Consider the following 12,832-nt stretch of genomic DNA (forward strand, 5'->3'; position numbering starts at 1 on the left):
ACAATTAGGAATGTATTGCAAGGATCAGCTGTGCCTTTGGGCCGGATCAGACCCTTTCTCTGCAAATGGTCAGCTGGGCGACCATTTCTGTTGGAGACTGCAGTCAAATCGAACTAGCAAACTGAGGGCTAGTGAATGCACGAGGGGTTAAGACTCTGGTGACAAAGTGAAGCTTCTTTCTTCTTTCTCTTCCGCCGCGTGAAGCTGACCAGGGAACGTGTCTCCTAAGTGCTTGCTGCTACATGGAATAACACATGAATCTGACCTTTGGACCTTGCAAGCAAAGCATTCCAAGGGACCAACAGTGGGGCCTGTTCACTGCAAGGGGGCTGGAAACAAAGCCCTGCCTATTTGAAAGGGACAACAGCCTCTTATTCCGGCGCTTCGCTGTGCTGCGTAATTCTGCGATTCTCAACTCTGCTGGGGGCTCCCTCTTGCTGGAGAGAGCGTTGAGTCCCGTGCCTCGGATCTCAGGATCCAGTGAATTCTTTTATTAACTAACCTGACACGGGTCCTATACTAACCCCGCCCTTTCTTTTTCGGGTGCGTCCCCCCCCAACAGAATTATGCCCGACAGAGCGTGCCCCACCTTCCCTTGAGAGTGAGGCCTTGCACACTCACGCTCCCAAATACTTTGCTCTGGCCACCCACAACTCCAGAACCCTTCCTTGGGGGGCAGAGAACAGTTGGGGGGCTTCTGGCTGAAGTTCTCTCTCTCAGCCCGACCTGCCCCCCCCAGCAGCCAGAAATTTGCCAAGTGCCCACTGCAAGGCCCTCCACTCTCCTGACTCCAGGAGTGGGGAAGCCCCTGAGGCTGGGGCACCTGCCCCACAGAAGCTCCCCCCACCCCACCCCTCCTCCTGCCTTTACGGCTGATGTGGCATAAAAGACCAATTGCTTTTTATTAAACATTTTCGTCTGTTTTCACCACACACTCCAGAAAAAAAATGAGAAAAAAATAAATTTGACATAAAATAAACTTGAGAGCTTGAGAGAGAAAGAGAGAAGATGCCTGGGGAGGCCGGAGTGACCTGAACCCCCCCTTCCAAAGGAAGGAAATATGTACACAGGCTCTGAGTTCGAGAGAGAGAGGGGGGGGAAGGAGGCAGAGAGAGAGAGAAAGAGAGAGAAGAAGCAGCTCTTTGTATGTACAGTACAAATCCCGCGGTAATTACACCAGGGGGGGCAAGTCCGTGGGGAGCAGGCAGCGGGGACTTCACATATGTACAATCTCTTTATATTATAATAATAATAATAATTCATCATCATAATAATACGTATAAATATCTACGGTGCCCGCCTGAGCCACCGTCATTGTCCGGGGGGGGGGAGAAAGAAAGAGGGGTGGGGGAGGGAAGGAAGGAGAGTCCTTACAAAATAAATATGGGGGTCAAAGAGGGCGGAAATGGTCGGGTGCTCAAAGCGGGGCTGGGGGAGAGGGGCTGGGGCGATGCGCAGCGGGGAGGGGGGAGAAAACAGCCACGACAACCACGAACTCTTGTGCCGAACACTTCTCACCCTGCAGCAGCTCAGCTCAGGAACCGAAAGCACAATGGGCAGGCGGGCGACGGACGGGGGGGCCAGCAGAGCAGCAGCACCACGCCAAGTGGGGGGTGGCCCCCACCCCTTTGCTTCTCTCCGGGGGGGCAGGGGGTCCCCACCCATCTTGAGGGCCCCGCTTTGGGCTGGCTGGGCAGTTCAAAAATGGCTTCTTTGAGAGACAGAGAGAGAGAGTTGGTCAGGCCCCCTCCCCGGTCGGAAATGGGGGGTGGGAGCCTGGAGGGGGAGGAAAGGGAAGAAGAAAAGAGTCAACCCCCCCTTGCCCTGCCCTGCGCTGCCCCCCACAACACAGAGGAAAAGAGAGAGCGAGAGAGAAAGAATCCAGAATATCCAGAAACAAAGAGGGGGTCACTGTACAGAGCAGGCAAAGCCCTTTGTCAGAGGATGGAGAGCGCAGAATGGGGGGAGAGGGAGGCACAGCCTTGCCTGGGGGGGGGACTGGGCAGTGCGGAGCTTTGGGGCCTGGGGGGTGCTCCCCTTCCCGCCCAGCCTCCCCTCCCCCTCCCCTCTGGAGAAGGGAATGAGCAGGTGGGGGCGCGGGGGGCAGCCCCACCCGTCATGGCAGCTGGCTGAGGCAAGTGCGCGTGGCAAGGGAATCGGGACCAGCCTCCCCCCTGCGGGCGAACTTCCTGCCCCCCCAGCCCAGGGAGGGGGCCCAAGAGGGACCAGCGCCCTCCCCCCTTGCTGGGGCTGCTGCCTTGGGGAGGAAGGTCAATGCTGCCATGGGGGGAGCGGGGGGGGGAGGAAGGGGATGCCACTCCTGAGAAATACCTGGGGGGAGGGAGGGAGGGAGGGAGGACCCCCCACTCTGTTTGGGGGCAGAGCAGGGGAAGGCGGTGCTCTGTGGGCAGGGGTGGGGGTCAGAGAGGGTGTGATGGGGGTTAAGATTGTCGTCTGTGTCCTGCTATAAAACACCCTGAAAATGCTCCCGCCCCCTTCCTGCACCGGAGGCAGGCGGGCCGGACCCCCGCCCCGCCCCACCCACCCCACGCCGGCTCGGGGAGGTGGGGGGAGGCAGGGGGCGGCCGCTAGTGCTCAGACACGGTGTTGCGAAACTCTCCATTTTCCGTGATCTGGAGTCGCGGGGGCGGAGGCGGTTGCCCGGAGTGGATCCCGTTCCAGGGCTGCCCCATAGCGGCGCTCAGACGCGGGTTTGCTGCACCCACGGCGGAAAGCTGCCTCTCCTGTAACAGAGGGGGGCAAGAGGGGGCACTTATTTATTAACGTTGGGGGGTGCTGGCTCTCACAAGGCAGCCCCCGCCCTTCCCGCTTGGGCCCCTCTACAGCCCCACCCCCAGAGGCCTCCCCCCATTTGGGGGCCGCTTTGGGACTCCAGCTCTGGGCTCCATGGGGCTGGCTGGGATACCCTGTGGCTCCCCCAGGGCTTGGCCTGGCAGCCGGGTCAGCCCATGGCGGATATGTGGGGCCAGCCAGGCGTCCCCACAAGGAAGGCAGGACTGCAGCCCCCCCCGTGCCCCCAAGTGGCTCCCAGCAAGAGCCGAGCGCCTGAGGCTGGGCTGTGTCCTTGGCTCGGCCCCTTCTTTCAGCTCCCCAGAGCAACCCCCGCTGGGCCTGCCCTGAGCCACCAGCAGGATAGGCCCCGCTTGGGTCTCAGGAATCAGGGGGGCTCCCCCTCTCCCCCAGAGGCCTCCATCCTGCCCCCTTCCTCCCACGGGAACTGCTCACCCCCCAGCCCAGCCCCTCCCAGGGCGCTTCCAGAGAACAGGCCTTCCTGAGCCTTGTGGGTGCAGCAGGCCTCCCCCCCACTCTGATGCCCCCCTTCCCCATCCCCACTGGGGTGGGGGAGCTGTGGGGACACCCTGTGGCAAGCTGAGGGGAGCAGGACAGAATCCCCCCTTCTCCAGACCCCACCATTCCTTTCACATCTTCCCAGGCCAGACCCTCGTGCAGGATGAGTGCCCCCCCACCTTTGAACCACCTGCAAGGGGAGAGGGAGCTGGGCAGGACTGACCCCTGGTTATGCTGAGCCCGTTATCACCCGCCCTGGTGACCCCAAAGGTGCCCCCTCCCCCATCCTGGGGCCCCCTCTCTAAGGGGTGGAGTGTCATCAGGAGGACTCCCCCCACGTGGCCTCTGGCATCCTTGCCCCTCCTGAACCCTGGGGGAGGGCAGCAGTCGGGCACCGAGTTCCCCAGGGACAGCGCCTCCACACACCCCAGCCCCACATGCCGCCACTCCCGCCCCCCTGGCTGGCACTAACCTCTTGGGCCAGCTGTCCACCACCACTCGCCCGGCCCCCCCGTGCCTGGGAGCGTCCGGCCCCCTCCTTGCCAGACCTCCTCCCACACCCTCCCCCCCTGCACACAGGACCCTGCCCGCCCCCCCTCCAGGCACATGCGCAACCCCCCTCCCGCCTGGGAACAGACAGTGCTGGGTGTCCAAGTGGAATGCGGTGCGGACAGACACAAGACAAACGGGGGGCGGGGCAGCAGTGCGGGAGGCGGGGGGCCTGGGGTCACGCTGGGGCGGGCAGCATGGGTTGGGGGGCTGAAAAGGCCCTGGGTGCCCCTGTGGTACTTTCGGCCTCCCTCGGGGGTGTCCAAGAGGCTGCTCCTGCTGCAAGTGGACAGAACCGCCCCTCCCTCTGACTGATGTGGGGAGGGGGCTGTTCAGGGGGGGGCACGCCCCACCCCTCCCCTCCCCCCATGGGCAGCGGGTACCCACTGCCAAGCTTTGGGCTTGAGGACCTCCTTCCCCCCCAAAAACAAGAACCCAGAATGAGGCTGTCCTCCTACCCAGTGGGGTCCCCCTAGAGGGTCACCCCCACACCTATAGGGACATAAAGGAGGATCAGGAAGAGGAAAGGCAGGGGAGAGGGAGGGAGGGAGGGAGGGAGGGGGAAGAGAGGGTCTACTCCTTACGGGGGCGGGAGAGGGGCAAGGGGCGTGTACGGGACCCACCTGGTCGGCTACTGAGTGGCGGGTGTCCCCCCGATCCCTCCATGTGAGAAAAGCTGAGTCATACAGAGTTACCTGGTGAACAGCTAGGATGAAACGGAGAAAACACAGTGATTGGGTCAGGGACCCCCCAGCAGCTGTGGGGCAGGGAGGGCAGGGGAGGGCCTGGGCAGGGCACGGAGAAGGGGCAGGTGGGCATCTCCCACAGCCCCCCGTCCATCTCTTTCCAATGCCAAGGAGGCGAAGAAGGGGCTGGGGGGGAAGGGCTCCTGTGTGCTGGGGGGACGACCCTGTGTGCCCCCCAGCCAGGCCAAGCACCAGGCTGTAAGAAGAGCCTTATGGATGGTTCCCCAGGTCTGCCAGACGGGAGATGGGCTTCAGAGGGCAGAGACTCTGGTCCTGGGTCCCGCCTGGCCCTTCGGGCATCTGCCATGCGGACAGGAAGCCCCCTGCTGCTCTGGGGAGGGTCTCACTTTCCATCGCAGGCACTCCATCCACCCCCAGGGCCCCCCCCAGAACTGAACACAGACCCTCCGGCTGGAGGAACTCCTGCTTGGCAGAGGGGGAGCGCCCGGGACCGAGGGCATCCCAGGCCAGAAATGGCCCAGCGGGCAGGAAGGCAGCCCCTCCCCCTCCCGGCACCCCCTGCAGCTCAGGGCCCCTCTTCTGACCCCCACTTCCCCCACACTTGGGCAGGGCCAGGCAAAGGGACTCTGAACCCTGTCCCCCTACCCAGTCTGTAGGCCAGGTGTCGGCAGGCGGGGAGCCCCCTCCCTCCCTCCCTCCTTCCCTGCCCAGGCCCAGCCCCCTCCCGCCATGCAGAAGGGGGGAGAGGCAGAAGCGGACTCAGGCGGTGGCAGGGTGGGGGCGGCATGCCCAGGGGTGAGGTGAGCGGAGGATGGAGGGAGGGCGGGCGGGGAGACGCAGACAGGGATGGCGATGGAGACATGGGCTAGAACAATGACATTGTAATTTCCACCTGAGCGTCGAGCAGCCGCTTCCGCGTTTCGGAGGCGTCGAGGGCGGCCGAGTGATCCCTGCGCAGCTCCTCCTCCACCAGCATCAACCTGCAGGGACAGGCTTCACTGGAGTCAATCCGGGCCCCCCCACCCAGCAGGCAGGCGGCGGGAGCCGGGGCCGCCAGCAGCTGCGGGAAAGGGGGGCTCCCATGGCGGCCCAGGGAGCGGCCACCCGGCGGGAGCCCCCCTGCCCCAGGCCCCTCCCCGCCAGGGGCCTCTCCTCCTGCCCAGCTGGGGGGACCCCTGCCTTCTGCCCCCTCCCCTCCCGCGGCTCCGACCTGCAGCTCACCTGCCGATGATGCTCTTGATCTGGGAGTCCTTCTCCACCTGCTGCTGCCGGAGGCGCTTCTCGCTCTGCTCCAGCCGCTGCTGGTACTGCTGGAGGATCTTGCTGGTCTGCTCCTCCTGGGTCAGCAGGCGCCGCTCGTACTCCTCCAGCTTCCGGTTGGACATGTGCAGCCGCTCCTTCAGCGAGTGGATCTCCTCCTCGTACTCTTTCACCTGCACCAGGGCGAGGGAGGGAGCAGTCTTGCAACTGAGTCCGGAAGCCGCCCCGCCACCAGCCCCACGGAGCCCACGCAGGCCACTCTGCCCCAAACCTGCCCCAGTTACCCGGTCCAGCCGACTCTCGTCCATGGACTTGGAGTACTCCTTCAGCTTGTACTCCTCCCGCTCAATGTGGGAGCTCTCAATGTCCGCCGAGAGGTGGGGCATGTTGGAGACCCAGGCGACTGTCCTCTCGGAGGCCGGCATGACGGGGTTCAGCGTTGAAGGCGTGTGCGATTGCTGCAGGGGCAGAAGGGGCACCAGGGGGGGGGAGCAAGTCAGTCGGGCCTCCAACCCCCCCTTCCACCAGGCCCCATCGCTCTCATCTCTGCTGTGTTGCACACCCCTGCTTTCTTTTGAGAGTCTGTTCACCTCCCTTGAAGCTTGGAAACATGTCTCTGAGCAAAGTGATGGTGGCAATTGGGCCTGTCCATGCAAAGACTGCAGGACATTCAGCCTCTCCCCCCTGGACTGACAGGGCCCCTCAAGCCTTTTGCCTCCTCTTTCAGGGGCAGGATCCAGCCTGCCCTCCAGATCTAACTGGCAGAGCTAAGAATGACCCCTCGACCCCACTGGAGGAGAAACAGCCACGGTGACCGTGCCCAGTACAAAACATGCTGCCACAGCAGACACAGACATTAGGAAAGTACGTAGCTCTACATTTACACCTCCGTTCAAAACCCTGTGAATCCGCACTCTGTAAGACTAAGAGAATGCAGAGGAAGAAACGGAGGTGGGGCACGTTCCCAATAAGTTCCATTTTTGGCAGAGTGGAGCAGGATCTGCTGAGGACCGGGTGGATCCCTCTGCATCAATGCCAAATACTAACAATCTTCTTAGTGGCTGTCAACCAAAAACAGTGTAAGCTGAGGGAAAACCTTTTACTTGCTACGGATTCACAAATGTATGAGGAAAGTCCAAGAGGACGTCCTGCAGATGGCCGTCCAACCTCTGCTAAGAAACCTCCAAGGAAGGAGAGTCCACCACCTCTCCTGGGAGCCCCTTCCACGGTCAGAAAGCTCTTCCCGATGTCGAGTTGGAATCTCCTTTCCTGTAACTTGAAGCCACTCCTCCAGAGCAGGAGAAAAGAAGCTTGCTCCCTCTTCCATGGTTCAGCCCTTCAGATATTTGAAGATGGCTCTCCCATCTCCTCTCAGCCTCCTCTTCTCCAGGCTAAACATACCCAGCTCCTTCAACCATTCCTCCTAAGGCTTGAATTCTTAGAGACCCTTGATCATCTTGGTTGCCCTTCTGTGCTCACATTCCAGCTTCTCAACATCCTTCTTAAATTGTGGCACCCAGATTTGGACACAGTATTCCAAGTTTGGTCTGACTAAAGCAGAATTGAGTGGGACTAGGACTTCCCTTGATCTGGACACTGGACTTCTGCTGATGCAGCCTAGAAGAGCATTAGCATTTTTTGCTGCATCACACTGTGATCCACCAAGACCTCTAGATCCTTTTCACATGTACTGCTAGTGAGCCAGGTGTCCTCCATCCAATATTTGTGCATCTGGTTCTTCCTGCCTACACGCAGAACCTTACATTTGTCCCTATTGAAATTCGTTCCGTTAGTTTGGGCCCAGTTCTCCAATCTGTTAAGGTCACCTTGAATCCCAAATCCGTCTTCTGTGGCATTAGCTACCCTTCCCAATGTGGTGTCATCTGCAAATGGGATGAGCATCCCCTCAGTTCCTTCTTCCAAGTGGTTTATGAAGACGGTGAACAACAACAGGCCCAGGACAGCACCCTAAGGCACCCACTGGTCACTTTTTTCCAGGAGGACGAGGAACCATGAATGAGCGCTCTTTGTGTTCAGCCAGTCAACGAGCTACAAATCCACAGATCCTTTCAGCCTCTAAGCAGTCAGGTGGAAGACGTCTGCCTGAAGATGGAAGGCTGGATCCTGACTGAGATGGTCCGGGAGAAGGGGCAGCGTCCAGGGTTCCCACATTGATAGATTCAACAGATCTGGAAAACACAGTCTCCTGGGCCAGAATGGAGCTATGACACACCCACCCCAAAAGACGGAGCCCTGGTCAGAGAAAGAACATGCCCAATAGTCACCAGGACCTCCATCCTCAAACTACCTGACTGACAAAGATGGTACCTCGTCTGCAATGATTCGGGAGGCTTTGACTATGTTAGAGAAGAATCAAACAGGGAGGGCAGAAGGTTTAAGATTCTACCTTATGTGGTGGCAATGCAAAATGATCAAAAAGGTCTGGGAAAAGACATATAAAGATTTGAAGAAAATGCGGGAAATGATTGTTGTTAAACAAAATTGAAGTTATGATATTGAGAGGCACAGGACTTGATGGATTGTTTGAGCGAAAGACTTTGTTCCGATTTGTGCGACTGGATACCAGGCCAAGAAGAGTCAGCCCCTATGAAAGGAAGAAGCTTCGGCCAAAGAAGATAAAAAAGGAGATTGACAAAATAAATTACCAACTATGCAGGACAAATTATTACAAAAATGGGCAATTGTTCAGTGCATAATTATAAAGCTTTGTGTACAGATTTTTACATTAGTATAACTTGTAAAAGTCACTTGTAATAAGATGAAGGTTTTAAAATTGGATTGTTAAGTATATACGGTTTTATGGATGTGCACAAACAAGTATATTATAATGGAACTAAAGTCGACCAAAAAATGATGGCTTAATCTGTTTATGATTTTTTATTTTCTGTTTTTGTTGTTGTTCTGTTATTTTTGGGAAATCAATAAATTGTTATCAAAAGGGGGGGGAGAAAATGTATTATGGACACAGGTCCCACTTTATGAATATTCACTAGGCAAAAATTCAGTTATCCGAACATGAGGCTTTAGTACCGAAACCTCCCTCGACGCACCACAGAGTCCGTGGTCAGGAACACGGCAGACATTTCCCCACAAGAATCAGTGGGATTTGTTTATTTGCTATGCGAGCAGAAATTGTGGGCTCGCTACGCAAATCCTCACCGAAAACTGGAGTCTGCGGAGCGAATTTCAGGGGCCAATGAATTGAATACCTAGAGAAAAGAGAGGAAACTATTCCTTTTCCATAGCTATAGGAGACGCTCCACAAAACGAGGAAAAAGACAAGCCCCTCCTGTCATTTTTGCAGGAGGCCAGTTCCATTCCATTCTCTGGAGAGTGACGCTTTTCCAACCTTTTCCTCTGACCACACTTTCAGAATAAAAATCTGCTTGCACGGTGGTGAATTTTTTTCTTCTAATCTCAGCTTGTTACACACAGTGAAGATACCAGGCAGCCTGACATCTGGCTGCTTGATAGGGGATCAAATACTTATTTCACTTATTATAATGCACATCTATCTCTGACTTTTGTCTTCCGGGTTTCTGGGGGTTTTCCTGTTATTCTGTCTCTCACAGCTACAATAAACTTACCATTAAAATTATGATCTGGTCATTTCTTCGTCAGAGGGCAAACGGGCAAATTTAGCAGGTGATCAAATACTTTCCCCCCTCACTGTGTGTGTGTGTGTGTGTGTGTATGCATTTTAATCAATTGATTGCTTGTTTTTATGCATGTTGTATTACTTATATGATGTTAGCTGCTCTGAGCCCAGCTCTGGATGGGGAGGGCAGGGTACCAATTAAATTTATTTATTTAATTATTTAATACTATCCTTGAATTTTGACGCCCCCCTTTCCCCGCCAGCCCTCCTTTTGGACTCGTGAGGGAAACGTTCCTCTCTTTCGTTCTGCATGGAGGCGACTGAGAAGGACCTTCTTGTCCTGAACCGCTCTGAGGTTTCCTCTCATGCTGCAGCACAGATGAGAGGGGAGAAGGCCTTCTGAATCCTCCTGCCGGCCTGCCGGTGGGATAGGGAGAGGGAGAGGCCACTCTCGGCAGGGAGACATTTGGAGCCTCCCGAGGGGAGGAAAAGGCGGGGAAAGGCCTCAGCGAGAGAAGGGCGCCCACGTCTCTGCCCGCCTTCCTCGCCATCTTGCCTCTTCTGAGGAGAAAGATGTCTCAACTCAACACTTTTTGACTTTCAGGTAGGTAGCCGCGTTGGTCTGATGCAGTTGAAATATATAAAAATAAAAAAAATTGTCCAGTAGCACTTTAGAGACCAACTAAGTTTGTTCTTGGTATAAGCTTTCATATGCATGTGCATCTGCAGGAGCACAGCTGGATGCCTTCATCTGCCCCAGCTGCAACTGAACACGTCTCTCCCCTATCAGTTTCTGCAGCCACAGCAGGCACTGCAAACTTCCAACAGTTTGACTTCAGTTCAAGAGGTGCACTCCTCCCTTGTACCCCAAGACAGATGGGAGTGATCACAGTGCGTTACAGGTGGAGCAAAAGACAACTTAAAAAATCACCAAGAGAAAACAATCAAATGTACAATCATGAGATCCTGTATGATCTCGCTGTCCTAGGGGCTGAAAGCCGACTTCTCCCCCGCTCAAAGTGAACAAAAAAGACAATGACGGCATCGGCTGATCTCTTCAGGGAGATCCTGCTTCCCGGCAAGGAGAGCTGCACTCGTGGCAAGCACTGAACTCTGCCTTGGTTGGAATTGCCTCTTTCCTCTCTCATGCAGAGACTGACGCGAGGCTGTGATCCGCGCCATCCTCCCTCATTCACCAAAATTGCCAGCTCATAGCACCTCGAGAGAAAGCCTTGTGCTGGCACGCGGGGCCAGGAAAAAGAAAAGGCAACACACCCAGTTTTTAAAGACCTAAGGGGAAAGGAAGCTAAAAGGAAGAGACCCCCCAACCTATTATTCCTACTATCACACAGTATAACAGGAAAGGCAAACCAGACACACATAGAAGAGGACTTGAGGCACGGTGAGGGTGGGACCCGGGAGAGACCTCGGCTCAAATCCCCGCTCCGCCCCAAAGCTCAATGGGGGGCTTGGGACAAGAACCGGCTCTCAGCCCCGCCTGCCTCGCAGGGTTGTTGGGGGGGGGAAATGGGAGGGAGAAGCATGCCTGCATTCTGGGGCTCCCTGGAGAAGAAAGGCATGCAAGAGTATTCTTGTGACTCGCCCTGAGGTCAGTACATCAATCTAATAAATAACAGTAACGAGTAAGTGCACACTTTTAAAAGGGCCTCTGGCTGGAAGCCGCACCTTGTCCACTACCTCTGATCCACTAGATTCCACCTGGTTTTCATCTGCACCGGCAGCTGACCTTTCAAGCCTGGGCAGAGGGGCCGGGGTGGGGGGCGTGTTTCCCAGGGAGGCTGCTTCTGCTGCCTGCTCACCTGCTTGGTGATGGATGGCTTGAGGGCGGAGGGGGTCTCCTTGCTGACAGACTGCTGGCGGGGGCGCGCCTGGCCGTAGGTGGGCTCGGGCTGCAGGAGGTTCCCGCTGGAGGGCCGGGGCTTCTGGGCAGAGGAGACGGTCAGCTGCTGGGACTTGCCCCGCTGCAGCTGGGGCTGGGGCTGGGGCGGGGCTGTGCGCTGGGGCTGGGGCCCGATGGTGATCTGGGGGGGCGAGAGCATGTTCTGCAGGTTCTCCTGCAGGGAGAGCTGGCGCTTGGTGAACTCGGAGCCCTGGCGCGTGAACTCGTCGCTGTAGCTGTGGCTGTGGATGATGTGCTTGCTGGCCGAGAGGTCTTCGCTCTTGCTGTAGCCGTGGAAGGGGGCGAAGGCGTCCGGGTTGCCCTCCGCCGGCCGGTGCGGGTGGGCGTGGCTGTGGAGGGGGCCGCCGGCCGGCCCGTCAGAGGCCATGTGGAAGAGGGGGTTCTGGAAGGAGAGAGGGATCCTGAGCTGCTGGGCCGCCGAGGAGGAGGTGCCCCCACCGCCCCCGTCGGCGGTGACCCCCATCTGGCTGAGGCGCAGGCCGGCGGCGATGCTGGAGCCGCTGCCCTGCGAGAGGCGGCTGTGGCGCAGGCCCAGCCCGGCTGTGATGGAGGCCTGGCTGCTGTTGAGCATGTCGCCCGCACTGTGGAGGTTGGAGATGCTGTTCATGCGGCTGTCCTGGAGGTCCAGCATGGAGACGCTCTTGTTGACGCTCAGCACCTTCTGGTCAGGCTCGGTGATGTCGGAGCTGCTGGTGCAGTAGGCCGGGGAGGAGCGGGCCAGCGGGGGGCGGGCCACAAAGAACATGTCCTTGGAGCCCCCCTTCTCGCCCTTGGTGGGCGACGGCAGGCGGGTCATGTCCATGGAGCTGCAGGGGGGAGAGAGCAATGGGGTTGGCCGGATGAGGCCCCTCTGCAGGAAAGGGGGCAGCGGCGGCGGCAGCAGCAGCCCCACTGCCCTGGGGAGTGCCCCCTGCCCCTGCCTGCCTAGAAGGCCGGTCCAGGAGCCCCGAAGGGGGCACAGCCTGCCAACAGTGGAGCGGCCACCTCCCAGAGAGAGAAGCCCCCCTCGCACTCTGGGCCCAGCACAGCCCGCCTTCCTCTTGGGGCCTGGCAAGACTCACCTGTTCATGCCTCGCATCATGTAAGGCTGCATGTCGACGGAGCTGTGGGGGAAGAGGGAAAGTCAGGCTAGAGACCCGCAAGGGGGGGAGCTTTCCAGGTCCCTCCTGCACCCCGACCCGCAGGGCCCATTCCCATTCTGCGCAAATGCAGAGCCGTGTTGGCTGGGGGGGCCCTGGCAACCCCCTCCCTCCGCCCCGCCTGACCTGTTGAGGTCCCGCATCATGTAGGTGGACTGTATGTCGGTGGAGGGTCCCCGGAGGATGACGGGCTTGGCCTGGAGTCGCTCGCCCTGGTGGCTGGGCTGGCGCTGGATGTGGGGGTTCCTGAGAGCGAGGCTGATGTCGTTGAGGAGGCGGGGCAGGGGGCCCAGCTTGATGAGGGCTTCCTGGTGGGGAAGAGAGGCGG

The 12,832-nt window shown here is 58.3% G+C and overlaps 2 protein-coding genes across 10 annotated transcripts in view; one reads left to right on the forward strand and one right to left on the reverse strand.

The window, feature by feature from the left end:
* The window catches only part of LOC128409560 (zinc finger protein 253-like), a 173,186-nt gene that overhangs the window by 99,401 nt on the left and 60,953 nt on the right, over window positions 1-12,832 (forward strand). The window lies entirely within an intron of this gene.
* Window positions 884-12,832, reverse strand: part of SYNGAP1 (synaptic Ras GTPase activating protein 1) — a 50,189-nt gene continuing 38,240 nt past the window's right edge. For 5 of the 9 annotated variants that reach the window (XM_053380032.1, XM_053380030.1, XM_053380033.1 and 2 more), the window contains 8 exons: window positions 12,631-12,812; window positions 12,427-12,468; window positions 11,265-12,171; window positions 6,110-6,283; window positions 5,787-5,998; window positions 5,458-5,558; window positions 4,482-4,564; window positions 884-2,744 (listed from right to left, as the gene is read on the reverse strand). In XM_053380032.1, the coding sequence (XP_053236007.1) occupies window positions 2,589-2,744; window positions 4,482-4,564; window positions 5,458-5,558; window positions 5,787-5,998; window positions 6,110-6,283; window positions 11,265-12,171; window positions 12,427-12,468; window positions 12,631-12,812 (1,857 nt within the window). In that variant the 3' untranslated portion in view covers window positions 884-2,588. The remainder of the gene's footprint in view (window positions 2,745-4,481; window positions 4,565-5,457; window positions 5,559-5,786; window positions 5,999-6,109; window positions 6,284-11,264; window positions 12,172-12,426; window positions 12,469-12,630; window positions 12,813-12,832) is intronic. The other 4 variants (XM_053380036.1, XM_053380035.1, XR_008329245.1 and 1 more) reach the window with 3 other exon arrangements.

Source organism: Podarcis raffonei, chromosome 2, assembly GCF_027172205.1.
Source record: "Podarcis raffonei isolate rPodRaf1 chromosome 2, rPodRaf1.pri, whole genome shotgun sequence".
NCBI classification, from domain to species: domain Eukaryota; kingdom Metazoa; phylum Chordata; class Lepidosauria; order Squamata; family Lacertidae; genus Podarcis; species Podarcis raffonei.